The 27,820-nt window shown below is 34.7% G+C and overlaps 1 protein-coding gene across 1 annotated transcript in view; it reads right to left on the bottom strand.

The window, feature by feature from the left end:
- The window catches only part of EML5 (EMAP like 5), a 240,776-nt gene that overhangs the window by 42,524 nt on the left and 170,432 nt on the right, over nucleotides 1–27,820 (bottom strand). Inside the window, 6 exon segments of the mRNA XM_043989871.1 lie at nucleotides 3,555–3,575; nucleotides 7,720–7,818; nucleotides 8,870–8,999; nucleotides 9,720–9,798; nucleotides 12,879–12,887; nucleotides 18,045–18,059. Coding sequence (XP_043845806.1) covers nucleotides 3,555–3,575; nucleotides 7,720–7,818; nucleotides 8,870–8,999; nucleotides 9,720–9,798; nucleotides 12,879–12,887; nucleotides 18,045–18,059 — 353 coding nt within the window.

Below are 27,820 nucleotides of genomic sequence, written 5' to 3'. Positions count from 1 at the left end.
GAAAAACAAAAAAAATAGAGATATTATGGTTCAATCTGCATCTAGATTCCATAGTTCTTTTTTTTTTCCTCTGGATTTGGAAAGCATTTTCCATCATGAATCCTTTAGAACTATCTTGGACCACTGTATTGCTGAGAAGAGTCAGTGACTTAGCCTTTTAGTCTTTCAAGCAACTCTCTTAAGACTACATCAGTAGGGGCAGTTAGGTGGAGCAGTGAATAAAGCACCATCCTTGGATTCAGGAGAACCTGAGTTCAAATCTGGCCTAAGAAACTTGACACTTACTAGCTGTGTGACCCTGGGCAAGTCACTTAACCCTCATTGCCCTGCCAAAGAACAAAACAAAACAAAAAACCAAAGACTACAATCAATAAAGTGAGTTTCCATTCTAGTTTCTTATCCCTGCTCTCCTTGGTTTCCATTACTTAGTTACATAAACTTTTGACTAAAAAGGAAAAACCTAAAGCAACATAAAAATCAATAAATAATTCAAGATAGAAAAGGTTCAAAATTTAAATATGTAACAGTATATCACTACATAATTTGTCCAATAACAATGTGTGTGTGGAGGGGAAAAAACAGACTTGTGATTTATTTAGTATTGGGAACCCCACCTATATAGTATTAGAAAGCTGTGTCTAGGGTGCTGTTGGGATTTGCTTATGGTTACATAGTTAGTATATGTTGAAGGCAGGACCTGAATCCAGATCTTCCTGTCTCTAAGACTGGCCATCTATCTACTATGTTAAGATGATTGAGTGGTAATCACTACACAAGGATTTTTGCATATGCAAATATATGTGTATATACACATATACACAAACAACATATATCAGGGATTGAATTACATTTTTAAAAATTGTAACCTCCCAGTTATGTCACAAGGATATCACAAATTCAGCCTAATCTCTTAAACCTTAATTCTAATGCCTTCTTTCTGTTTGTACAGTCATTTGCATGCTGCCCCCCCCAATTAGACTGTGAGTCCCTATAGAGTAAAGATTTTCTTTATGTCTCCCATTGCATCTCCAAAATTTAGCAGTGTCTAAAACATAGTAGGTGCTTGATAAATGCTTATTAACTGAAAAACTGACTAAACCTACTTCCTAGATTTTAAGTTCAAGGGGTAAAAAGTACTATCTTTAAAAATTATTTTCTTTTTCATTATGAATTTAATAAAGATGAACATGTCAAAATACAAATATCAGAAAAGGAGGATTTTATACGAGACTGTCAACTTCTATTATATGTAGCATTTTTAAAAGGGTATATTAAATTTAAACTGGTCATAAACCTTCACTGCTTATTTGTGTCCTCTGCTGAACTTTCTGCTCTAGTCTGTTTTAAAAAATAACTCACTACTCTTTTTTGGTTTTGTTTTTCAGGGCAATGAGGGTTAAATGACTTGCCCAGGATCACACAGCTAGTAAGTATGAAGTGTCTGAGGCTGGACTTGAACTCAGGTCCTCCTGAATCCAGGGCCAGTGCTTTATCCACTGTGCCACCTAGCTGCCCCCTTAACTCACTACTCTTTAAAAAAATATCACTATTCACCAGCTCTTCTCCCTTGCCCCCACAAATTGTAACAAATGACTAGAGTAAAATAAACATATTGTCCATGTCTAACAATTTATGTCTCATTCAGATACTCTAGACCACTGTCTTTCTGCTAAGAAGTGGGAGGGATATTATCAGTCATGACTGGCACTGACCATAGCCCCATAGTCTTTCAAAGGTAGTTTCCTATACATTTTTGTAGTAACTGTATAAATTGGTTTTTGATCATTTCACTTTGCATCAGTTCATACAGGTCTTCTTGTGTTTCTCTGAATCCATTATGTTCATCATTTCTCATCATAGTAATATTCTACTATATATAAACTAGAGTTGTTCAGCTATATCCCAAATGATGAGCACTTCACTTTGTTTCCAGTTCTTTGCTACAAAAATGGACCTTTCCCTCTGCCTTTGACCTATCTGAGATATATGCCTGGCAACAGTATTACTGGGCCAAAGGTATGAACAGTTTAGCTCCAAACTTTACATAATGGTGCATTAGTGTTCCGGTCTTTTCACAGTGTTTCAAACAATTAACACTTTCCTTTTTTTGTCATTTCTGCCAATATGATGGAAGTGAAGCATCATTTTGGAGTTATTTTAATTTGCATTTCTCTTATTATAAGTGATCTGAAAATTTTTTCAAATATACTTATCAACTGCTTTGCATCCTTCATATTTCTTGATCATTTATCTATTAGAGAATTGAACTATGTTCTTTCTAAATTTTAAATATATTTTAGACAAGAGAAAGAATTCATTTCTATTTGGTATCAAGATCCTGTAGCTTCAGATCAATATTGGACTTTAAAGTGATAGTAATTTGAACAACTCTGGAAATGATGTTCATATACCTTGTTACTCCATACACTTTTATACTTACATCCATCAATTAATCAGTATGAAAGTAGGCTCCGCTTCGTTTATTCTAAAATTGACCAGACTTCTTCTTTGTTCCAAGGGCATTTTTTTACCCCCAGAATCTTTAAAACTAGCATTTATGTGTCCCACTAGTATATTTCAATTCTAAAAGAGTTCTGTGGCCAAATTAATTAGAGAAATGCTTGTCTAATAGTCTACGTAAAGACTATGACCACTGTTCCTCTCTTTATCAGTCATCACCATTTACCTGAACTACTGTAATAGCTTCTTAACTGATTACCTGAATCTAGTCTTCACTACCCCTCTGTTCAATTGATCTTCCAACATATAACAGATTGATATTACTGAATCATTGGTCTGACCATGTCACCCTACTGCTCAAAAAACTTCAGGGACCCCCCTATTGCCTCAAAGATAAAATACAAACTGTAAGACAAAGCCCTTCACAGTCTAGTTCCAAACTCTCTTTCGAGACGGCCTTCAAATTACTTCCTACTCACAGGTTATCTGGACTGTGTTCTCACTAAACTGGCCTACATTCCATCTCCCTGTGCCTTTGCCTAGGCTGTGTCTTCCAGGGTTGGAATACTCTTTTTCCTCAACTGTTTCTTAGAATTCCTTTATTCAAGGACCTGCAAGAAGCCTTTCATGATCCTTACAGTTTTTAATGCTTCCTTCCAAAATTACTTTGAGTTTACTTTGTATTTATTGTCTTTTTTTTCTTTTCTTTTTTTTTTTTTAGTGAGGCAATTGGGGTTAAGTGACTTACCCAGGGTCACACAGCTAGTAAGTGTTAAGTGTCTGAGGCCAGATTTGAACTCAGGTACTCCTGACTCCAGGGCCGGTACTCTATCCACTGAGCCGCCTAGCTGCCCCTGTATTTATTTTCTATTAATCTATTTCTGTAAATGTTACTTTGCCTCAGTAGAATATTAACTCCTTAAAGGCAGATTATTTTCATTTTGCCTTGGTATCTCCAGTACCTATTACAGTGCCTAGCACATAGTAGGTACTTAATGAGAGCTTATTGAATTATTACTTTATACAATTTTGGACTATCACTACTTTAATAACCCCTTTTAATTTGAAAAATCTTAGAATTTAACTTCCCTTACCTGACATGTCTGCTGAGTCTCCTGTAATGAAAAAGCAGCAGAAAAATCATTAGATCATAAATAATATGAATAATAAGGAACAAAAATTTTTTAAATTATGATTTATCAACACTAGCTTTTAGGTCATCTTATAATTCCTGCTTTAAAAATGAAACAATAAATAGGAACTGTACTATTTCATAGCCCAAGATAAATTAGATAAGTTAAATCTGAGATATTATTTTCCTTTGGTTATTACAAAAAAGCCATAACACATTTCAGATATTTATAGCAGTAGTCTTCCAAATTTTTTAGCTGCATAACCCATTAGGAAAAAAAGGTTTTGAGCAAACAGTGCCAATATTTACATATTTTTTAATTATGTATTTGTATTGTTATAATTATACAAAACTCTAACAGAGAAATTTAAAAGGGATGAGAGAAAGATTAAATAACATTTAATCAATAGAGAGCCACTGGAATTTACTGAGCAATGGAGTGATTTGGTTTAAACCTGAGCTTTAAGAAAATACATTTTGGCAGCTGTGTGTAGGGCAGATTGGAAAGGGGAGAGACAAGGCAAAGAGACCAAATAGGAAGGTACTGAAATAGTCCAGGTGAGAAGTAATGAAGGTATGAACAAAGGCCCAACATGAAATTAGATGTTTCAGGAATACTCCAGAAGGAATTCTATACTTACTATAGTGTTGTATTTTTGTATATTACTTTGAATACAGAAAAATTTGTCTTTACCAGCACTAAAAATTCTTTTCTGGTTAGAATAGACATATATAAAAGTTAAAATATGCTATCTTAACTACAGGCCCAAGCAAGAGAAACACACTAAGGGAAAGTTTCTAGCTAATCAGTTTGACTTCATTAAGGTAAACAATCAAAAGACTTAAAAGGAAGCATAAAAGCTGTCATGTCTATTAGATAGGTCTAGCTCTGAGAGTCATAATCAGTGGAACCAAAGACAATCCAATTATTTTAGTTTTTTGCAAATTTTTTTTATAGTTGGTAAGACCAAATGGCCAAATCTATAGTGAACTGATTCATACTAATCACAAATATGGCTGATCTGGAGAAATAAAATGTGGTACGGGGACAAAGAACTGGTCTCAATCTGGAAAACCTGGGTTCAGTCTTGCTTATGACACATACTGGCTCATAGAATGACTCACAGAATGTTGCGTAATATATCAGTATCCATAGTAATTCTTAAAGAGTATAAATTACACACTGATCTGCACTGTTGGAGGGAGTCTTGTCCCAAGAGTTCTCTGAAATTAAAATGAAATCCCATCTGCCCCCAAATGGCCAATTTGATCAGACTGACCATGTCTGATCATTTTGCCTCTCTAGATATAGTGTTCTTTCATTCCTGTATAATGCCTAAGAAAAAGAAAGAGATGTGAACCAAGACAAGAGGTCCAAAATAGTAAAAGAAGCAAATATGAAAATAAGATTCAGAGAAAAGGGAAAATGAACAAAACTTCACCAATAAAAAAAAAAAAGACTTGTTCTTGGCTACTTATTGCTGTCAGGTTCAATAGTTATTCTAAATCTCAATCTCTCTGTCTCTGTCTCTGTCTCCTTTCCTCCCTCTCTCCTTTCTGCCCTCTTTTCTATATTCCCCCCTCAAATTCTTCTACTTGATTTTAAAGCTGCTAACCTCGAGTTATTTGTTTTCTAGAAATCTCTGTTTAAGGAACTTAATTTTAACCATGGGAGTTTGCATTCAACGTACTCACATACAGAAGAGTGCTTCTATACAGGTTGTGTATTCAAAATAAATCAAGGAAAAAGGGATTGGGAGCAAATAACAAAACTAAATACTTGTTCATGGAAAAAATGCTTACAGCAATCAAATAGGTATATGTTATTTTCATTTTTTTTCTAGGACATTCAATAACCATAAAAACATCTTATAGTGGAAAAGCATTTGCCCAGAACTCACAAGACCTATGTGCTAGTCTCAGGTTCTGAAATTTACTATTTAACCTCTGGCGAATCACCTTCTTCTTCTTCTTCTTTTTTTTTTTTTTTTAGTGAGGCAATTGGGGTTAAGTGACTTGCCCAGGGTCACACAGCTAGTAAGTGTTAAGTGTCTGAGGCCGGATTTGAACTCAGGTACTCCTGACTCCAGGGCTGGTGCTCTATCCACTGTGCCACCTAGCTACCCCCTGGCGAATCACCTTCTGAAGAATGTAGTGGGCTCATGTGAGAAATGAAGTATTCTATAATTTTAAGACAAATGCTCCAATTTCCATTGTATTATTGGATCTCAAACTTTCTATTTCCCTTCAATATCTTCTGAATTAGTTGAATTAAGAAATGTTATTAGACATAGTGTGCAAAAATTGACTGGGAATGTCTCACTACCAGATAATAAAGTGTTTACTTGGAAACCTGTATTTGTTATGGCATAAACACATGTTTCAGGACAATAGCTTAGATGAAATGTTGTGGAGCATGGATCTAACATATGTAGTTATTGCTAATAACAATACAAATATACTACATTTATGTTGTACATTTTTCTTATATCTTCCTTCATTTGTTCATCATAACAAATTTCTATAATCAGGGCAGCTGAACAGTAGAAGTTTTTGTCAAAGCAATACTAAACCAATTAATTGATTACATCTGCATACTATAATAGGATACAGGTGTGAAAGATCTTAATTTTTTAATATTTATTTGTGGTCAATTCTATACCCTATGCAACTAGGTAAATGAGTTCTTAGGCTTGCCATTCCCTTGTTAATAATTATATTCATGTCTAAGATTAGGTCCTTAAAGTACCAAATTCCTTCAAGATGATATAAGCAAATACATACATATAAATAGGGGATAAGACAAAGATGTAAAAGGTTTTTTTTTTTTTTAATTTGATGGAGTAGTAAACTTTGATAAAGCAACAAGATTAGACTTAGAAATTTAAGAACTAGGATATATATGTATATCTATGTTTATATATTATATATGTGTACACACACACACACACACATATATATACATATATTTGATTGGTTTCTAAATGTTTCTAATGGGAAATACTGCCTTTGAGTATGCTTTAGTAATAGGTTCTCAGAACTGGATTAAGGATTTTACATGTAAAATTTCATTAATAATTATAAAGGATTTTAAATAATTTTCCACTTTTTTTCCTATTTTGAAGTATTGGTGTGGTAATATTAAGGGATGGGAGGGCTAAGTCAGGCCCTCTTTCTTCAGGCTGTGAATAACACTGTCCATATCAGATACAGGATTTGAGTAAAGACAGAAAGAGCAAATGCTATGTAAAAACTGAAATTCTCTGAAGTTTCAGGTGGTTTATGGGTTCCTAATTTGTTGTTCTTATAGTTCTGATGTTAACAGGCTTAGATCCATAAGGTTTGAGTTAGTTTTCATCATATGAACTACTTATTGGAAAAGCAAATTCAGGAGGTTGTACTAAATTGTAGTATGAGTCTTGTTACTGACAGATTTTAGCAGAATTACCTAGGAATCTCTGCAAATGACTTGGAACCAGAGCAGAGAAGCAGATCTTGTATGAAAAGCCGCCTTCAGAACTCCCCTGGGGACAAGGCCTATTCCAGAATGTCTGAGGGAACATCTTTCCAGGGACCAGACAACTACATGGGACATCTGGGACTCAAGATAAAATGCACTGTTTAGGTGAACATTGGGACCAGTTTATAAGGAAACTTGAAGTTATTTAATATTGATGCTCATTATTGTATTGCTCTGCCTTTTTTGTTTTGTGGTGTTTTTGTTTATTGAATCTTCTCAGTTACCTTGGTTATATATAAATTCCCTCTCTCAAATTAGTACATGCTGAAACCTCTAAATAGTTAAAACTGTAACCTGACTTAGTTTACCTACAGATGAGGAAACCCAAGGCTTGGAATGAATAAATGAATTATCTAGACAACAAAGCTGCATCATCAATAGGATCCAAGACACAAATCCATGACAGTGGTTAGCTTTTTCCTCAAAAACTTTCTTTTTAATGGTATAGCTATAACTCGAACAAAAAAATCAAACAAACAAACAAAAAACCCAAACAGTAGAGATATAACTAATATACATTAATCTTATTATTTTTTCCATAAAATGTGATATAAGTCCAACATTTTACATTTATATGTTAGTTTCTTTTTAAAAATTACAAACATACCTACTTGGCCAGTTGCCACTATGTTGATAAATTTGGGGTGCTGATTTACAGTGAGGCACAGAATATCATCATTATGTTCCTGATAAAAACTCTGAGAGCCTAAAATTAAGAATATATATTAATTCACTATTTGCTACTGTAATACATTTTAAGAATGAGAGTTTGAAAATATTTAAGTAGAAAAGTAAAATGTTGCTTATTCAAAATTAGTAGTGTCAAACTCAAAAAGAAATGTATCCCTTCTGGCAGCACACTGACATAGAAAGCCACAAAATAACATTATGTTAAATTTTATTTACATTTTAATCTTGTTTAGGCAGCACAGGTGAGTTTTGAGCATGTGTATGGCCCACTGTCCTGAGTTTGACACCTCTGTCTAGAATATATCGAGGTTGCACAGATGAATTGAAATGAATTAATAATTTTCTCCCTGTTTCATAGCAAATAATATTAGTGGGAAAGCTAAGACGTATGTGAATAAATATTTTGCCAATATGTTTAATCTTTCATCAAATGGTGGTTCAGGTAATTTAATTATAGAATAATTATAGCATTGATATAATACTTTAAGGCTTACAAAGTATTTTACAAATATCATCTAATTTAATCCTCAATAACTCCCCCCAAAAGCTAGATAGGCATTCTAGTAGCTATTTTCCTTAATTTTTTAGTCAAATAATAAATCACAAACAGTATAAGAATAGATATATTGTTCCTTTGTTTTTCTTTACAGCCTGACCTTTTCCTTTAATTTTTGGCTGTTGGACCTTGGCCTAGCAAAAATTTACACTCATTCTACACATCTTTTAATTATTCATTATGACTAGGCAACTGTTTATATTTCCATAACAGGTTTATAGAGAAGTACTGTTTTAGTGTATTATAGTATGTATAACTGAATTAATATCATAATAAAGCTCCCCTTTTGACAGTGATATCATTAGGAAAACTAGTATAAGGAAGTCCCTTTCTATTGTCAGTGTGGTCATCTCAAAAGAATTATCACATTTAATGATAATGAAAAATTCTACTAATTTTAATAGCCTCCTCTACCTTACAGAGTTATTACTGAGTGAGGTTTTCCTGATACTCAAATACAGTATTTTTGCAACTCTTATTTTTTTAAAAAAAGGGATACAGTTTTTCCAACCTGTTGCCACATTGTATAAGATCCCAACAGATGCAGTGTGGTAAATTATATCATTGCCATCATTCAAATAGTGAACATTGTTCCTGCAATCTCTGCCTCGATAGCCAAAAACAAGTTCCAACACGAGGTCCTATCAAGAATGATACAATTATTATGCATTTTAAATCTTTTAACATATGCTTTCCAAAGTTTTGTTCTATGGATAACATTAGCATACTTCATAAAGCCAAATATTGTGTTGTGTATATTTCTAAGACAGAATCATAAAATTAGACTTATGCTTTAATTCTAGGCATACTTCTGCACATAGCATTTTTTTCTACCAATTAAAGTTATATTTTTCCAGAGATCCTTTTCAATGCTTAGTATACTGCAAGTAATTAATAAACATGAAATTGCAACAGAGAACACAGAAAAGGCATCCCCTTCCAAAGAGTTGTTTTTTTCTTTAAAAAACTGATAAAGAACATATTCTTGATATGTATTCTAAGTTTTTTACTATTGGTAAACTTTTTAATATTATCAATGACAAATGATTCCATGTATCTAAGTCAAATTACTCCTTATATAAGTACTTAAATCTTTCAGGCAACTGAAAAGTTAAACCCAATAGTTTAAATCAAAAGTAATTCATTTGTAATTTCATGAGGAATGTATCTATCATTTCACATTGATATAAATGCTAGATTGGAGTACAGAAATTCTTTAGAATTTGGTCCCATTTGAGATTCTGTCCAGTGAAAGGAAGTATACAAGTTAACACATACACTAAGAAGAAGAGAACATAAAAGCTCAGTTTTGATTAATATTAAAGCATGTCAAAATTAATATAAAATGGAATTTTCCTTACCTCGATAGGTCTCTTTTTTTTGCCAACATTATTTGTCTGAAGTTTTTCAGGCTGTGGTAATGCCCTACTAACTGGTGGTCTGAAATAGAGAACTGTGAATAAGAAAAGGCCATCTGTCACCCATTGTCTTTTTTTTTTTTTAAACTTCTAATCTATTATCTGAAAAGAGAAAACTGTTAAATTAAACTGTACTCACTGTTTTAATATTAAAACCTTTATGAACACTGGATTGCAATAAGAAGACTTGGGTATTAGTTCCAGCTCTGGTACTCACTAGCTATGAAATTATAGGCAAATCACAACCTGAGACTCAGTTTCCTCATCTGTAAAAGAAATAATAATGTTTGCACTATTTACCTCAGAGGATTGTTTTGAGGAAAGTGGCTTGCAAACACTAAATAGTAATCTAAAACTGTTATCAACCCATAGTAATATATGGTTGTGATTTTTTAGAGTTTTTTCAGTATATTTTAATATCTACATTTTTCATAATTTAAAGTATATTATTCTTATCCCTCCTATCCCTAAAAGTAAAGCAAATGGGAATTATAATCCATAGTTTAAGGACTGTAACTTCCTTGAGGATAGGATTATGTCCATTATATCCTGGATTGTAATGTTATTATAGAAAACTAGTGGTCTGAAACAGCTAAGAGTAAGAAAAAGTCATATATAAACCACTCTACTTTAACAATGTCTCTTAATCTACCAATCACAAAGTGACCACTTACTAAATTTGTATAGCATAAATCATTAAGGATTTTAAAGGTTTTTAAAACCAAATCAATCCTCATAATATCCTTCTGAGGTATATAGGAATCAGGTTTCCCCAATTTTATAACTGGAGAAACAGATCTAAGTAGGTCAAGTGATTTGCTCATTTTCACATAAGCTAGTGGTGAAGCTGGGAGTAGAAATTAGGGAATTTTTGGCTCAAATCAATTTTTCTTTTGCTTTTCTGTAACATACTGATAGGGCATAGAAAGAAGGGACATACAGAAAAAGTATAGAAAGGAAATCATGTTGTTGTTGTAAGTGTTGCTATTTAATCCATGTTGTTTCCCTGATGCCAAATTATAGCCAGGAATGACAACAGAATAACTACTAGGAACTGAGAAAGTAATGGTACAAACTCTGTGGTGTAGCAGCTAAATTAGTATTCAGCAAGCACAGATAACCTAGTGAGATGGGTATTTATTTATGATAGAGATTGTTGCCATTCTTAGACTCATTTTTCTCACTTTATGACCATGGGCCTACTTTAAAAAATTATATAAATGAAACCTCTTTAACTAGGAAGTACTTTTAATCTTAAATTGTTTTTTCTCCATAATATAATCTTTCCTCAGAAATTCCTTTCTAATAAATGAATGACTAATTTCAAACATTTCAAAATGTGAACAAAACTCTCTAAATATAGTTTCATGCTTTACAGGTAGCAAAGAACTTTTTCTGCAATTCTTTTCTCCCTATCACTAAACCAACAAATTGCTCTTTTATTTCTTCCATTCCTACATTTTCAATACATTTCTGATTGCTCTCTTCTTAATCTCCACACCTTGAATGCCAGTTTGCTTTATGAATCAATTTTAATATACTGTGATCAAAACCAAAACTTCGTTGTTTTCAAAATGTCTATTATTTGATATGTCAAATGTGTCGGTTCGTTAATTCTACGCATGCCACTATTTAGGACATTTAGACTCTAAGAGAAGGAGGGTTAAATTATTTACTGGGTATTCAAAATTTATTTTACTGTACTCTAGTTATAACATAACAGCACAAAATTTGGGTAGATGGAGCTATTTTAAGAACTCATACAGCACTAATAAATCACATAATAGAGAACTGATGCATGGACTTTGAGGACAGTATTGTAGTAGGCTATCAGTATTAAAAATATTTAATAAAGTTTTTCATCCAAATCCATTGCAGAAAACTAAATTACAATACAGGAAGAAGGTGTACAACATCAATTAACATTATAAAGGGTGTTGAGGGAGGATGATCATGCAACAGGTCTTTCCCTGGAACAAGACTTCCAAACTTACTGCTTTGCAAAGAGATTGGCGGTCAAAAGCAGAAGTTAACAAGGGATAGGATCTCTCCATCCACAACTGGTACCTGCTATGAATCCCATTTTTAAATACTCATTGGGACAGTTGGTCTATAGTACAGAAGTTACTTATTCCCATAAAAGAGAAACATATTTTATATTATGAACCTCTTTTAGTTTATAGGAGTTTATTTAAAATCCTTTGCTTATTTTACATAAATGCTATGAAAAGGTGAGTTTTTCCTTCCTATCATTACTCAAGAATTCTACAGACTAAATTCCAATTAGATAAAGCAAATTCAATTAAAACATATTGATAATCTTCCATTTGATGCAGGGATTTTCCCCCTAAAACAAAGTAGCTTAACATGTTGTTTGAGAAAATCAAGAAAGACCAATACGTATACATCAACTTATATATAATAAAAATTAAATGATTAGCTCCATAAATTTTGGACTTATTTTCTCTCAAAAATCTCTAAAAATTATTTTTAATAAATTTCCAGGAGTATCATTTTAGCCAACATTAATAAACAAACAACAACTGACGGGCTTGTGCACATAAAAATTAATGTTAAATAATTTTTTGTAAAGAATGACCTACAACAAAACAATTAAAAAATTAAATCGTATCATTTTACTTTAAAAGTGAAAACCACTTTCATCTAAAAATGTAAATAGTTTATATTTTTGTTTATCTAAAAGATAAGATCATGAAAATTTCTCCATTTAGCTTTATCAGTGTGTCTAAACACTGAAAAAAGCACACCACTGTAGTTTGATAGCATTCAAATTTTAGCCTCTTCCAGAGATTAGCAATGGTTTGCCAAATGGAATTGTTTGCATAAAGGAGTCTGCCAGCCAAATACTATACTAAGATGTTACTACAAATGCATTTTACTAAAAAGCAAAAATATTAAACACTATAGTAAAAAAATCATGAATAGAAGGCTATTTCGGTGGAACTCTAACCCTAAAACAAAACATAAAAATTTGAAGTTAAGTGAGGTACATTCAGTCACAGATAGCTTACAAATGATGAAGATGAAAAATAATGAAATATAAAATGAGGAACCATGAGTATAGCAAAAGAGAAGGATTACCTGGAACCCCTTTTCAGCAGCAGGTAAAAAAAGAAAAAGATTACAAATTTGCATATTAGCTATTTGTAAAATGTTTCTATTTTATATATAACAAAAGAGTAACCCCCAAACTCTCCCTACTCTTCACTTCAGCTTATGTCTGCTATAAGAGGCTTAAATTCTTCCATCAATTTTGGTGAAAGTTTCAGAGAGGTTAAGAATGAAAATACAGGATTACAGATTTAGAATTGGAAGGATCCTGGGAGAGTTAGTCCCTCAAATTACAAATGAAGAAACTAAGACCCAGAGAAGTAGGGTAATTTAATCCTGCCTAAGTGTTCAGTAGCCAAGCCAGCATTCAAACCCAGGTCTTTTGACTCTGAATTCAGTATTCTTTCTAGTACACCACATTGTCTCTCTAGGCTTCATGTTGTGAAATAAGTTTATTATTCTTGTTTTATTCGTTATTTCAACTTTAAATGGAATTTTCAAGTCTATCCTTGTGCTACACGGTGTCTCTCTCTAACTCCAATATACTCACAGAGATGTGATTATATGCCTGTGAATCCTGGCATCTCAAAAGAGTTAAAATTGCAAATAATTCCAATGTGAATGGAAAGGTGTATGGTGGGCATTAAGGTAAAGTATTACCAATGATGACTTGCATGCAAGTGGCATTAAGGTCTTTATTGGGAATAGGTATGAGTGGAAATGAAGATACAGTGAGAAAAAAAATAAACGAAGTATCAAGACACTAATAGAACATGAGAAATATTTCTAGTACGTGAGGTTAATCCTCTATTGAGAAATTATTGGACAAGAATAGGATGACAACTCAAGATGAGAGGATATGGATGGTTGTAATCTGTGTAGAAGAATTTACATCAACAAAATGCACACTCCTTCAAAGTATCAAAACATTAATTCTCCAACTTTTGTCCTGGGGCTGTGCTTTCCTGACTGTGACTCCAGACCCTGGCCATCTTCCTGTCGTGCTATGTCCTGAGATCATGCCTTCCTCATTAGGGGGACAGGAGGGACCCAAACCAACTGCTATACCTAGGCCATGCTTTAAGTACCATCTTCCAACCCCATTCTACCTCTTGCCATAAGAAAAAGCATCAAATAACACTAACCGCTCCTAGATAGAACGTGTCCCATCTCTACACGTAATTTACCACTACCGGGTGCTGCCTCAGAGCCAGCACCCCCACCCCCACCCCCCACAGTGAGAATACCTGAAACTTCAGAGCACTAGTTCCCTGAGCTTTCCCATCTCTAGTGCAGTGTGCTCCCTGAGGAAAAGCTGTTTAGGGCCAGACCAGGCATCTTCCTCCTCCCCAAAAGCAACCACTTCCATCTATATCAGCACAAGGTATCTTCTACCTGCTGCCAGCCCAATGTCCCAACTTGTGAGGAGGACCTTTAGTGCAAAGAAAAGCAACCCTCCTTTGGACTTCAGGCCTCCTGCCTGTCCCTTGACGGTATAGGAATGACATCCTCTACTCAGTGATGAACACTTTTACACCTGGTCATATGGATTAAGCTAGAATGAAAAACTGCCTCATCACTTCACCCATTTTCCATGTGACTTCCCAGACCAATACTTCTTCCCTGAACATCACTTTCCTTTATGTGTAATCTTTCCCTGTTTGAATATAAGCTCCTCAAGGAACTTTTCTTGCTTTTTATTTTTCTCTCTCCTGTGCTTAGCTTGATACCTGAATATAAACAAGGCTATCCAGAACAAGAACTTCTAGGACTTCTTGTAGGCTATTAAGGCTCATCTCTGACAGAGTTCTAAGAAGCTAGTTTAACTATATATTTTTTTCTTTAGTCACTGGTTCAGGAGGAGAGACCAAATCATTCAGAAAAATAATGAATTTAAGAAATACCAGCAAAAGCACACAATATTGCAATTTATGTATAGAGTTTTCAAATCAGTCATTGGACTTGGATTTTAATTTGTTTTATTATCTGTTACCTGGGTGACCTTGAATAAGTCACTTCTTTTCGTTGGTCTGGAATGTTTCCTTTCTGGGTCTAAATCTATGATGCAAAAATGTTGTAATTTTATCAGTTTTACAAAACAGTTCTGTTTCTCATCTCTTAGTCTCAGTACCAGGGTGATTAGGGAAAACTTTGTCTAATTTGATGAGTTTCCAAATCAATACTATTTTATAACCTGGATCTTTGTTGGAAGGGGGTTCTTTATGTGAACCTAGACATGCACCCTAACCCTTTTGTTGAGAAACATGAGTTTTTTTTAATGTTTCAAGATAAGAATAATGGCTATTTATGGCATGACTTTCAAAAACAACTCATTTTCGATCAACCTCTATGAGTTGTACTCTAGTTTGCCAATGTGCCCCTTAAAATGTAGCACCCAAATTTATTGAAAGGCATCAATATACTTTCACAGTCACAGAATACAAGACTAAATTCTTCTACTAAGACTTCATTATATATATTGTACTGTCTGCACTAGCACAATAATATTGTTAGCTTGTGGTCAAGTAACCCCAACCATATTCCATTCTGAATGAACTACTCTCCAGGTATGTTTCAATCATTTATATTTTTGCAACTGAAACTAAATTCAGAAATTTACATTATTTCTGATACATTCCACCTTATTTCATGCCTAATTTTTCAGCCTATAGTTTGTCTAGTGCACCATAGCCTCCACCTGCCCCAGGAGAAATAGCCTCCTCATAGCCAAGAACGGCATCAGTGGTAGTTGGTTAGTAGCTTTTTGCACTTGGTGATAGAGAAAAAAGTGGGCCCCATTCCCACAGTTATTATTTTCTTCAATGATGACTGCAGGAGTCAGGGTTGAATCAGAGCTCGTGGCTTAGTGGGCACTTCTATTTCCAAGGTTTTGAGGATCAGAGCCCTGGGCTTTCTCCATGATCTGAGGGGTGGTAGTGATGGTGGTTTGACCAACCTGGCAAACACCACCTCCTGTCCCTCTCTCTCAGAGTTGTCTTCCTGATTCTTCTATCCAAGAAACTAACGTTAATGAACTTCTACCACTTATGGCTATTGGGATTACTGCTCCATAGTTTCTATAAGGTTGAGAAATTATGCCATTGTTCTTTCAAGGCTGGAATTCGGAGTCTTCTCCTATTGGGCTATGAGTGTGTGTGTGTGTGTGTGTGTGTGTGTGCACGTGTGCCTACATATGCACAGAAGATATGGATAAATAAAGCTTATGCTCAAAGGTTATCATAGTGGATCTTTGGGAATGGGACCAAGAATCTCATCTGCTCTAAGCTTTGCTGCATGCTCAGGATCTCATAAAGAAAGTTAAATGAGCAAAAAATTTTACTCTGTAAATGACCCTCAATCACAAAGGATAGGTCTTCTCATTACAAGTCTGACCCACAGGAGCGCCAGCTAAGCAATCTGTTTCCACCAGATCAAACACATTCCTAGGAGGTACCACGGTGTCGACACCCTCTCACAGGAAAATACAATCCCAGCCACAATCTCTTTGTACTTAATTGAAATGATCAAGAAATTCCCCTTAATGAGTCATCACTTGCCACATCCACTTTATCTAGAACTACTCCCTCAAAAGTCCTAAACACTTACTAAGGAGAAGTCCTTTACATGTCAATTCTTTATGATTGTTAGTCCTCATAATACATTTTTTTAAAAAATGATCAAAAGATTTTTGCAGGTTCTAGACCAACTGCTTATTCTGTTTACTTGATAATACAATTCTCCTAGGAGAGGATAAGAGATGCACAGAAATGACTGATTACAATGTAAGTTACAATGTGAGAAATGCCTATCAATCAAAAAGAAGAATAAGATATGAGGAAAGGAAAAGATCAATTCTACCTATATAAATCAAGAAAAGACTTATAGGTCAAGATCTGAGCTGAGTATTTAATAAAGAGAAAAATTTTAACATATGGAGATGCAATGGGAAACCTTTCTAGACAATGGTGAGACTTGAGGTTAGGGTGAGGTATGTGTGTTTATCTAGGAAATGCAGAGGCAAAAGAAGGCACAACAAATTCAGGAAATACCTAACAATATAATTTATCCAGAACATAGAGTTTGTGGAGGAAAACAGTGTGAAATAAAGCTAGAAAGGTAGGCTGGAGTCAGATTTTTGGAAGATTTTGAACCTTCTAGGTGGTGTGGTAAACAGTGTGCTGAACTAAGAGTCAAGAAGACTTGAATTCAAATCCTGCCTTAGACACATCTCTGGGAAAGTAACCAGACCTCTCTCAGCCTTAGTTTTTACATAAATAAAATGGGGATGATAATAGGATCTACCTCCCAGCGTTGTGAGGATCAAAAGTTAACATATGTAAAGTTCTTTATAAACATTAAGGCACTATATAAATTTAGTTATTATTAATTATTATTAGTAGTAGTAGCAGCAGCAGCAATAGTACTATGGTGGCATCCCATTTTGTGGTTGGACATCTTTGTTAAAATGTTTTTGCTTAGAGTGAAGTAAAATCTTTCCTATATAGTTCAAGCCCTAGTTGCTGCTTCTGGAGTAAAATGAAATGAAGTCCAAAATGAATTTCTACTGTGTTGACTAGGGATTAAATAAAGCTAACTGTAATGATAAGAAGTTTTACTGAAATGAATAATCCACTGACAAATAAATTTAGTTGATAACCGTTTGATATTTGAGATCCTCTAATACATGAAAATTAAGCATTTTGTTAAATAAGTTTAACAAACAAATTTTTATGAAAAGGCTTTTTAGAAACCAAACCATTCTGAGGGCAGCTAGGTGGTACAGTGGATAGAGCACCAGCCCTGGAGTCAGGAGTACCTGAGTTCAAATCTGGCCTCAGACACTTAACACTTAATAGCTCTGTGACCCTGGGCAAGTCACTTAACCCCAATTGCCTCACTTAAAAAAATCAGAAACCAAACCATTCTAATTATGACAACCACATTCATACAAACAATTTGTAAACATAATTATAACTACAAGCTTTTTTCTTACTCAAATATATCAATCTTTTTCCTACAACTTAAAATTACAACCATTTAAATGTTCTCTTATATCAGTCAGAATCTGTTTTAAGTTAAAGGAAATTGCAATACACAAAACAAAATGCAGACAGGCAATTTTCACGATAAACTATAAACTTTTATAAAAAGAAAAATAAAGAGAATTTCTGAACAACATTCCCAATCAACACTTACCTGACTACTCCCTGCCTTCAGAAGGAGCAAAGGGAAAAAAAGAAAAAAAAGAAAATTGAGCAACTATGAAAACCTCACGAATATAAATTAAGGAAACAAAAAAGGCAATGTTTGAGTAGAAATCTAAGAACAAAGAAAACAGATAAACTTATATTAATGTCTTTGGCCCATTTATGTCACTGAAAAAGAATGTTACCCAAAACCTGAATTTAATTGCTTCAAATTGATACAAACTATAAAATACAGATACATCTATTTAGACTTTAGTACAAACAAAACCTGAAAAACTCACAAAGGCATAGCATATAAATATGAACAAATCACATACACAATTAATAATAGCAAACATTTATGGAGTGTCTACTATATGCAGGCACTGTCCTAAGCGCTTCACAATTATTATCTCATATGGTACACATCACAGCGCTGGGACAAAGGGGCTGTTATTATCTCTATCTTACAGATGATGAAAGTGAGGCAAAAGTGACTTGCCCAAACTCACATAGTAAATAAGGCCAGATCTACATTCAGGTCTTCCTGACTCAAGCACCATTGCTCTATCCACTGGACCACCTAGTCTCCTTGACTTTATGTCTACTGTTTGAGAGCCAGCCTACCTAACTAACTTTGAAAGATTCATCACCTGGTTATCTTCTGGGTGGTGATTTGTTGGGGTGTGTGTGTTTGGGGGGCATGCTCATAGGCCATTCCTGTTGGATTCAATACTCAAGCTAACCAAAAAAAAAAAAATCAAAGGATCCTTTTATGTATATGTAACATTATTTGCTGAAGAAAAAAATTTTAAAGTTCACTGATTTTATTATTCACTTGGTTTAGATTGTATTTTTTCTCTTTTATGAAGTTCAATCAGGGAAAATTCAAATAGTATGTCTAATGTATTAGGACCAATATGTCTCTACTGAGTATTTTTCTAAAATGAAGACAATAAACTCATTTCATTCTTAGTCTCAATTTGTTCGATCAATTCAAACCCAAAACAATAATATTTGGGTGCTAGGCAATACTACAATATGCTTCTTATGTAACTTAGTACTGTTCTTATTAAAGAACAAGTACTGTTTTTGACAATACATGTAAATAATTAGGGGAGGTGTGGTTTTTTTGCTCCCCCAATATATTTTTATTTCATTAAATATTCCCAAATTACATTTAAAAAAATTTAACATTGTTTTTTGTTTGTTTGTTTTGTTTTGTTTTGTTTTGCAGGGCAATGAGGGTTAAGTGACTTGCCCAGTCACACAGCTAGTAAGTGTCAAGTGTCTGAGGTCAAATTTGAACTCAGGTACTCCTGAATCCAGGGCCGGTGCTTTATCCACTGCGCCATCTAGCTGACCCTAACATTGTTTGTTTTTTTTTTAATTTGAGTTCCAAATTCTTTCCCCCTCCTTCTCTCTTTTACCCTCCTTGAAGAGGCAAGCAATTTGATATAGAATATATATGTGAAGTAATGCAAAACATAGTTGTTAGCTATGTTGCAAAAGAAAACACATGAACAACCCCCAAGAAAAACAGAGTAAAAAAGTATGCTTTGATATGCATTCAGACCCCATCAGTTCCTTCTCTGGATGTGGATAGCATTTATTGCTGAGAATAACTAAGTTATTCACAGTTCATCATTGTACAACATTACTGTTACTGTGTATGATAGTCTCCTGGTTCTGCTCATTTAACTTTGCATTAGTTCCTGTAAGTCTTCCCTGGTTTTTCTGAGAGCATCCTGCTTCTCATTTCTTTTGCACAATGGTATTATATCATAATCATATACTATAACTTGTTTAGCCGTTCACCAATTAATGGGAATCCCTTCAATTTCCAATTCTTTGACCCTATAAGTATTTTTGTAAAAAATAGGTCCTTTTCCCTCTTTGGAAAAATTTCTTTGGGATATAAACCTAAGTAGTAGTATATTGCTGGGTCAAAGGGTATGCACAGTTTCATGGCTTTTGGGGAATAGTTTCTAATTGCTCTATAGAACCTATTAGTGCCCCAATTTTTCCACATCAGAGAAGGGTGATTTTGGCACAATTACAGTAGCAATGTTTCATGTGGATAATTATGTGATGAATAAAGAGAATCTTTTGAAATCTGATCCTACCTCTGTTCACACTTCTCCTAATAAACAATGGACATGGGTTTGAATTTTTAATTTCCAAAACAAATGCACATTTATCTTTAATTGCAAACAGGATGAACTTAATATTAACTCTATAATCTTACTATCTACTAATATCACAGGTACTTCTAAATTAGACCTATAAAAAAGAAACACCATCACCATCAAAAAAAGCACTTATTGACTAAGCAAAAATGTGCCTGGAACTATGTTTGATATTGTATAAATTAGTGTTAAAAGTTTCTTTATTTTATAAACCAACATTTTTATTGAAAGAGCTGAGTTCCAAATTCCTCCCTTCCTTCCCCTCTTCCTGAGCTGATAAGTAATCAGATATAAGTTATACATTTACAATTATGTAAAACATTACTATATTAGTTACTTTGTATAAGAAGACTCAAATACAAGAAAAAATAAAAGAAAGTGAAAAATAGCATACTTCAGTCTGTGTTCAATCAATATCAATTCTTTCTTTGGAGGTGGACAGTAAGCTGCAACATTTGTCCTTTGGGATTGTTTTGGATCATTATATTGCTGAGAATAGTCAAGTCATTCACAGTTCTTCACTGAACAATATTGTTGTCACTGTGCATAACATTCTCCTGGTTCAGTTTACTTCACTATTCATTAGTTAATATGTCTTTCCAAGCCTTTCTGAAATCATCCTGCTTATCATTTCTTTTTTAACTTTTTTTTTTTTTTTGGTGAGGCAACTGGGGTTAAGCGACTTGCCCAGGGTCACACAGCTAGTAAGTATGAAGTATCTGAGGCCAGATTTGAACTCAGGTCCTCCTGACTCCAGGGCCGGTGCTCTATCCACTGCGCCAACTATCTGTCCCCCTTTTTTAACTTAAAAAAAAATTTTTTTTTGGTGAGGCAATTGGGGTTAAGTGACTTGCCCAAGGTCACACAGCTATTAAGTGTCAAGTATCTAAGCCTGGATTTGAACTCAGGTCCTCCTGACTCCAGGGCTGGTACTCTATCCACTGTGCCACCTAGCTACCCCCCTGCTTGTCATTTCTTAAACCACAATAATATTCCATTACAATCATGTACTATAGCTTGTTTAGTCATTTCCCAATTGGTGGGCATCCCTTTTGATTTCCAATTCTTAGCCACTACAAAAAGAGCTGCTATATTTTTGTACAAATAGGTCTTTATTCTCTTTTTAGGATGTCTTTAGGATGGTGATACTGGATCAAAGGTATACACAGTTTTATAGCCCCTTGGGCATAGTTCCAAATTGCTTTCCAGAATGGTTAGATCCATGCACAATTTCACCAACAATGGATTAGCATCCGATTTTCCCCACATCCCTTCTAGCACCCAACATTTTCCTTTTTTTTTGTTATATTAGCCATTCTGATAGGTGTGAGGTGGTACCTCAGAGATATTTTAATATGCATTTCTCTGATAAGTAGTGATTTAGAGGATTTTTTTTCATATGACTATAGATAGCTTTGATTTATTTGCTTGAAAACTGCCTGTTCATATCCTTTGACCATTTATCGATTGGGGAATGACTTGTATTTTTATAAACTTGACTCAGTTCGCTATATATTTGAGAAATGAGGCCTTTATCATTGATGCCTGTTGCAAAAACTCTTTCCTAGTTTTCTTATAATTATAAGCTTTCCTTATAATTTTGGTTACATTGGTTTTGTTTGTGCAAAAACTTTAATTTGATATAATCAAAATTATCTATTTTATATTTTGTAATGCTCTCTGTATCTTCTTTGGGCCTAAATTCTTCCCCTGTCCATAAATATGACAGATAAACTATTCCAGGATCTCTGAATTTGCTTATGGTATTACCCTTTATGTGTAAATCATGTACCCATTTTGACCATATCTTAATATAAGGTGTGAGATGTTGATCTATACCTAGTTTCATCTATACTGCTTTACAATTTTCCCAGCAGTTTTTTTAATCAAATAATGAGTTTTGTTCCAAAAGCTTGAATCTTAGAGTTTATCATATACTAGATTACTATAGCAAATTTACTATAGTGTAATTCATATCTATTCTATTTCATTGATCCATCACTCTATTTCTCAGAAAGGACCAGATTGTTTTGATGATTACCACTTTATAATATAGAGACTGGTACTACTAGGCCACCTCATTTTGCATTTTTTCATTGATTCCCTTTATATCCTTGAGCTTTTCTTTTTCCAGATAAATTTTGTTAATGTTTTTTCTAGGTACATAAATTAATTTTTGATAGTTTTATTGGTATGTCACAAAATAAATATATTAATTTAGGTAGGATTTTCATTGTTCTTATATTGGCTCAGCCTACCTATGAGCAATTAATATTCTTCCAATTGTTTATAGCTGACATCTTTTGTGTGAGAAGTGTTTTATAATTCATATAGTTCCTGGGTTTGTCTTGGCAAACTTGATATACTCCCAAGTATTTTATATTGTCTACAGCTATTTTAAATGGAATTTCTCTATCTGTTGCTGCTGGACTTTGTTTGTTGGAAATGTATAGAAATGCTGATGATTTGTGTGGTTTATATTGTATCCTGCAATTTTGCTGAAGTTATTAATATCAAGCAGTCTTTTAGTTGATTCTCTAGGATTTTCTAAGAATAACATCGTATGGTGTTCAAAGAGTGATATTTTTGTCAACACATTGCCTATTCTAATTCCTTGAATTTCTTTTCTCTTGTTATTGTTATAGCTAACATTTCTGGTATGATATTAAATGAGAGGTGATAATGGGCATCCTTGCTTCACCCCTCATTATACTGGGAAGGCTTCTAGCTTATCTCCATTAGATAATGCTTGCTGATGGTTTTAGATAAATATTATGAATAATTTTAAAGTAAGCTCCATCTATTCCTATGCTCTCTAATCTTTTTGGGGGGGGGCAATGAGGGTTAAGTGACTTTCCTAGGGTCACACAGCTAGTATGTATCAAGTGTCTGAGGCCAAATTTGAACTCAGGTCCTCTTAAATCCAGGGCCATTGCTTTATCCACTATGCCACCTAGCTGCCCCACTCTAATGTTCTTAATAGGAATGGGTGCTGTATTTTGTCAAAGGATGATGTGTTTTACTCTTCTGTTCTTGTTGTTTGTACATCATTCTTGAAAAGGACCATGACATCATGACTTGCACTGAATTGGACTTAAGTGAGGGAGGGCTGTGCAAAGTCACCAGCCTGACTCTCTCCTCCAGAGCCATCTGGGTCCAGTGGCAAGATATGTATCAGGATAACTACATGTGGCTCCAGGTATTTGAGACAATTGGGGTTAAGTGACTTGCCCAGGGACACACAGTTATTAGCAAGTGTCTGAGCCCAGATTTGAACTCAGATCCTCCCAACTTCAGGGCAAGTACTCTATCCATGGTGCCACCTAGCTCCCATATTGAGATAAACATATGATTTCTGTGGGTTTTGTTATTGATATAGTCAGTTATGCTGATAGTTTTCCTAATACTGAACCAGTCCTGGGATAATTCCTGGCATAAATCTTAATTACCCATAGTGTATGATTCTTGTGATAAATTGCTGTAATCTCTATGGTAGTGTTTTATTTAAAGTTTTTGCACCGATATTCATTAGGGAAATTGGTCTATAATTTTCTTTCTCTGTTTTGGCTCTGCCTGGTTTAGGTAGCAACAATATATTTGTGTCATAAATGGAATTTGGTAGAACTCCTTCTTCACCTATTTTTCCAAATAATTTGTGCAGTATTGGAATTGTTAATTAATTTGTTCTCTGGCTCTGACCTCAGCACTACTTAGCTGAACCACCCTCAAATCCAGTGAACCAATAGATTTGAGTGATGCTAGCCAATTAGCTTTGTTTTGTTTTTGTTTTGGGGGTTTGTTTGTTTGTTTTTTGCAGGGCAATGAGGGTTAAGTGACTTGCCCAGGGTCACACAGCTAGAACGTGTAAAATGTCTGAGGCTGGATTTGAACTCAGGTCCTCCTGAATCCAGGGCCAATGCCTTATCCACTGTGCCACCTAGCTGCCCCCTAGCCAATTAGCTTTGAACAATGTGTATAGACAGGCTCTTCTCTTGCCCTCAGCAAGCTAGTACAGAGACTCATGCCACATGGCCCAGTTCTCTTTCTCTCTCTCCCCTAGATCCTAGCTAGGCTTTCCTATCTTTCAGAGCCATGTGCGCTCTCTTTACTAATATTTAATATGCTTTAATAAATGCTTAATGCCCCCAAACTGGTGTATTAGCTTCTAATTTCTAAATAACAAATATATGATAAACCCCAAGTAATTTTCCCTACACTTGGGACAGTAATAGGGTGAACACATATAGTTTTACTCACCACATAATCTCTCCTTTGATTTTTCAGGATTTCTAATTTAGTATTTAATTGAGGCTTTTAAATTTGTTCTTTTTTATGGCTTTTTTAGTTGCATGCCCAATTCATTGATCTCCTCTTTCTCTATTTTATTCATATAAATATTAAGAGATATAAAATTTCCCCTAAGAACTGCTTTGGTTGCATCCCATAAGTTTTGGTATGTTGTCTCATTATTGTCATTCTCTTGGATGAAGTAATTGATTGTTTCTATGATTTGTTGTTTGACCCACTCATTCTTTAAGATGAAGTTATTTAGTTTCCAATTAATTTTCAGTCTATCTTTCCATGGCTCTTTATTACATATAATTTTTATTGCGTCATGATCTGAGAAGGATGCATTTACTATTTCTGACTTTCTATATTTGACTGTGAGGTTTTTGTGCCCCAATACATAAGTAAGTTTTGTGTATGTGCCATGTACCACTGAGAAAAAGGTATAATCCTTTCTATCCCCATGCAATTTTCTCCAGACATCTATCATATCTAACTTTTCTAAAATTCTATTTACCTCTTTAACTTCTTTCTTATTTATTTTGTGGTTAGATTTATCTAGTTCTGAAAGGTGAAGGTTCAGACTTCTCACTAGTATAGTTTTGCTGTCTATTTCCTCTTGTAACTCATTTAACTTCTCTAAGAATTTGGATGCTATACCACTTGGTGCATATATGTTTACTATTAATATTACTTCGTTATCTATGGTACCTTTTAGCAAGATGTAGTTTCCTTCCTCACCTCTTTCAATTAGGTCAAATTTTGCTTTTGCTTTGTCTGAGATAAGGATTGCTAGCCCTGCTGTTTTGAATTCAGCTGAAGCATAATATATTCTGCTCCAACCTTTTATGTAAATCTGCTTCAAATGTGTTTCTTGTAAACAACATATTATAGGATTCTGGTTTTTAATTCACTCTGCTATCTGCTTCTTTTTTATGGGAGAGTTCATCCCATTCACATGCAGTTATGATTACTGCGTATTTCCTGCCATCTTCTTTTCCCCTTTGTTTATACTTTTTTCTTTCACCTTATTCCTCCTCACCAGTGTTTTGCTCCTGACCACTGCCCCCCTCAATCTGCTCTCCCTTTTATCAGCCACCCTTCCTTTTCTTTCCCCTTTCCTCCCCTGCTTCTGCCCTACCTTCTGCTAGTACCACCCTTTTCCCCTTATCCTTTTACTCCCTTAAAGAGTAAGCTATTTATCCAAATGTGTGAATATGCTATTCCGTCTCTGAACCAAATCTGATGAGAATAAGGTTGAAACAATGCTCACTTCTTCCTTCTTTCCCTCTATTGTAATAGGTTTTTTGTGCCTCTTCGTATGATGTAATTAACCCCATTCCACATCCCCTTTCCTCCCTTTCCCTTATTCTCCTTTTATTCTGCCCCTTAAGTTTCTTTATATCATCACATCAAAGTCAATTTAATACCTATACCCTAATAGAGACACAGATCTCAAGAGTTAAAAGTATCATCTTCCCTCATAGGGATATAAACAGTTTAACCTTATTGAATAACTTTTTCCCCCTGTTTACCTTTTTATACTTCTCTTGAGCCTGGTATTTAAAGATCAAATTTTCTGTTTATCTCTGATCTTTTCTTCAAGAAACCTTAGAAGTCCCCTATTTCATTGACTATCCACCTTTTCCCCTGAAAGAGAATGATCAGTTTTGCTGGGTAGTTGATTCTTGGTTATAATCCAAGCTCCTTTGCCTTCCAGAATATCATATTCCAAGCCTTCTGATCCTTTAATGTTAAAGCTGCCAGATCCTGAGCAATCCTGACTGTGGCTCCATGATATTTAAATTGTTTCTTTCTGGCTGCTTGGAGTATTTTCTCCTTCACCTGATAATTCTCGAATTTGGCAACAATATTGCTTGGCATTTTCCTTTAAGGGGGGGTCTCTTTCAGGAGGTGATTGGTGGATTCTTTCAATTATGATTTTATCCTCTGATTCTACATTATCAGAGCACTTCTCCTTGATCATTTCCTGGAATATGTTGTCTAGACTCTTTTTCTGGTCATGGCTTTAAGGTAGTCCAATAATTCTCAGATAATCTCTCCTGGATCTATTTTCCAGGTCAGTTATCTTTCCAATGAAGTATTTCACATTTTCTTCTACTTTGTCATTCTTTTGATTCTGCTTGATGGATTCTTGGTTTCTCATGGAGTCATAAGCTTCCATCTACCCAAACCTAATTTTTAAGGCATTATTTTCCTCAGTAAGCTTTTGCACATCCTTTTCCATTTGGCCAATTGTATTTTTTAAGGAATTGTTTTCTTCAGTCAATTTTTGTGCTTCCTTCTCCAAGCTGTTGACTCTTCTAATAATTATCTTATGTAGTTCTCATTTCTTTTCCCATTTTTCTTATACCTTTCTCATTTGATTTTTAAAATCCCTTTTGAGCTCTTCCAAGGCTTTTTGGTCTTGAGAGCAGTTCATTTTCCCACTTCTTGCCCATATGTAGGTATTTTGACAGTATTGTCCTTCTACATTTCTTTTTTTGGTGGGGCAATGAGGGTTAAGTGACTTTGCCCAGGATCTCACAGCTAGTAAGTATCAAGTGTCTGAGGCCAGATTTGAACTCCGGTACTCCTGAATCCAGGGCTGGTGCTTTATCCACTGCTCCACCTAGCTACCCAGTATTGTCCTCATCTGAGTTTGTGTTTTGGTCTTCCCTGTCACGATAGAAGCTGTCAATGTTAAATGTCCTTTTCTGTTTCTTACTCATATTGTAGCCTATTTTTAAACTTATAAAGCTGAGTTGTGCTCTTGGAGCACAGGGGCCACTGTTGCAATCTTCTTGTGCTGGGGTATAGGGTCCTGATCACTGGCTTTCTGCTCTGAGGTTTCTGAGACTTGGATTCCTTGCTGCCCTGGGCTTGCTCCCTGTGCTGGGATGACTTGGCCAAGTCACGCATGTCCTGTTGGTGGTTCTTTAGCTAGCTGTTTGCCCTCTCATCCAGTGCTGGCACATCTTTTTTTTATGCTTTTATTGAAACATTCCTAATATTTTTTTCCCTAATTTATTTATTTATTCAAGTTTTCAACCTTTGTTTAGATAAGATTTCCAATTTCCAATTTTTCTCCCTCCCTTCTCTCCCTCCCCCCTCCCCTAGACAGCAGGTAATCTCATATATAACATTAAACATATTTCTGGGGGCAGCTAGATGGCACAGTGGATAGAGCACTGGACCTGGAGTCAGGAGTATCTGAGTTCAAATCCGGCCTCAGACACTTAACACTTACTAGCTGCGTGACCCTGAGCAAGTCACTTAGCCCCAATTGTCTCACTAAAAAAAAAACCAA

This window comes from Dromiciops gliroides, chromosome 2, assembly GCF_019393635.1.
Source record: "Dromiciops gliroides isolate mDroGli1 chromosome 2, mDroGli1.pri, whole genome shotgun sequence".
In the NCBI taxonomy this organism is placed as follows: Eukaryota; Metazoa; Chordata; class Mammalia; order Microbiotheria; family Microbiotheriidae; genus Dromiciops; species Dromiciops gliroides.
The sequence above is the reverse complement of the archived record's forward strand: the minus strand, read 5'-3'. Positions and strand labels throughout refer to the sequence as shown.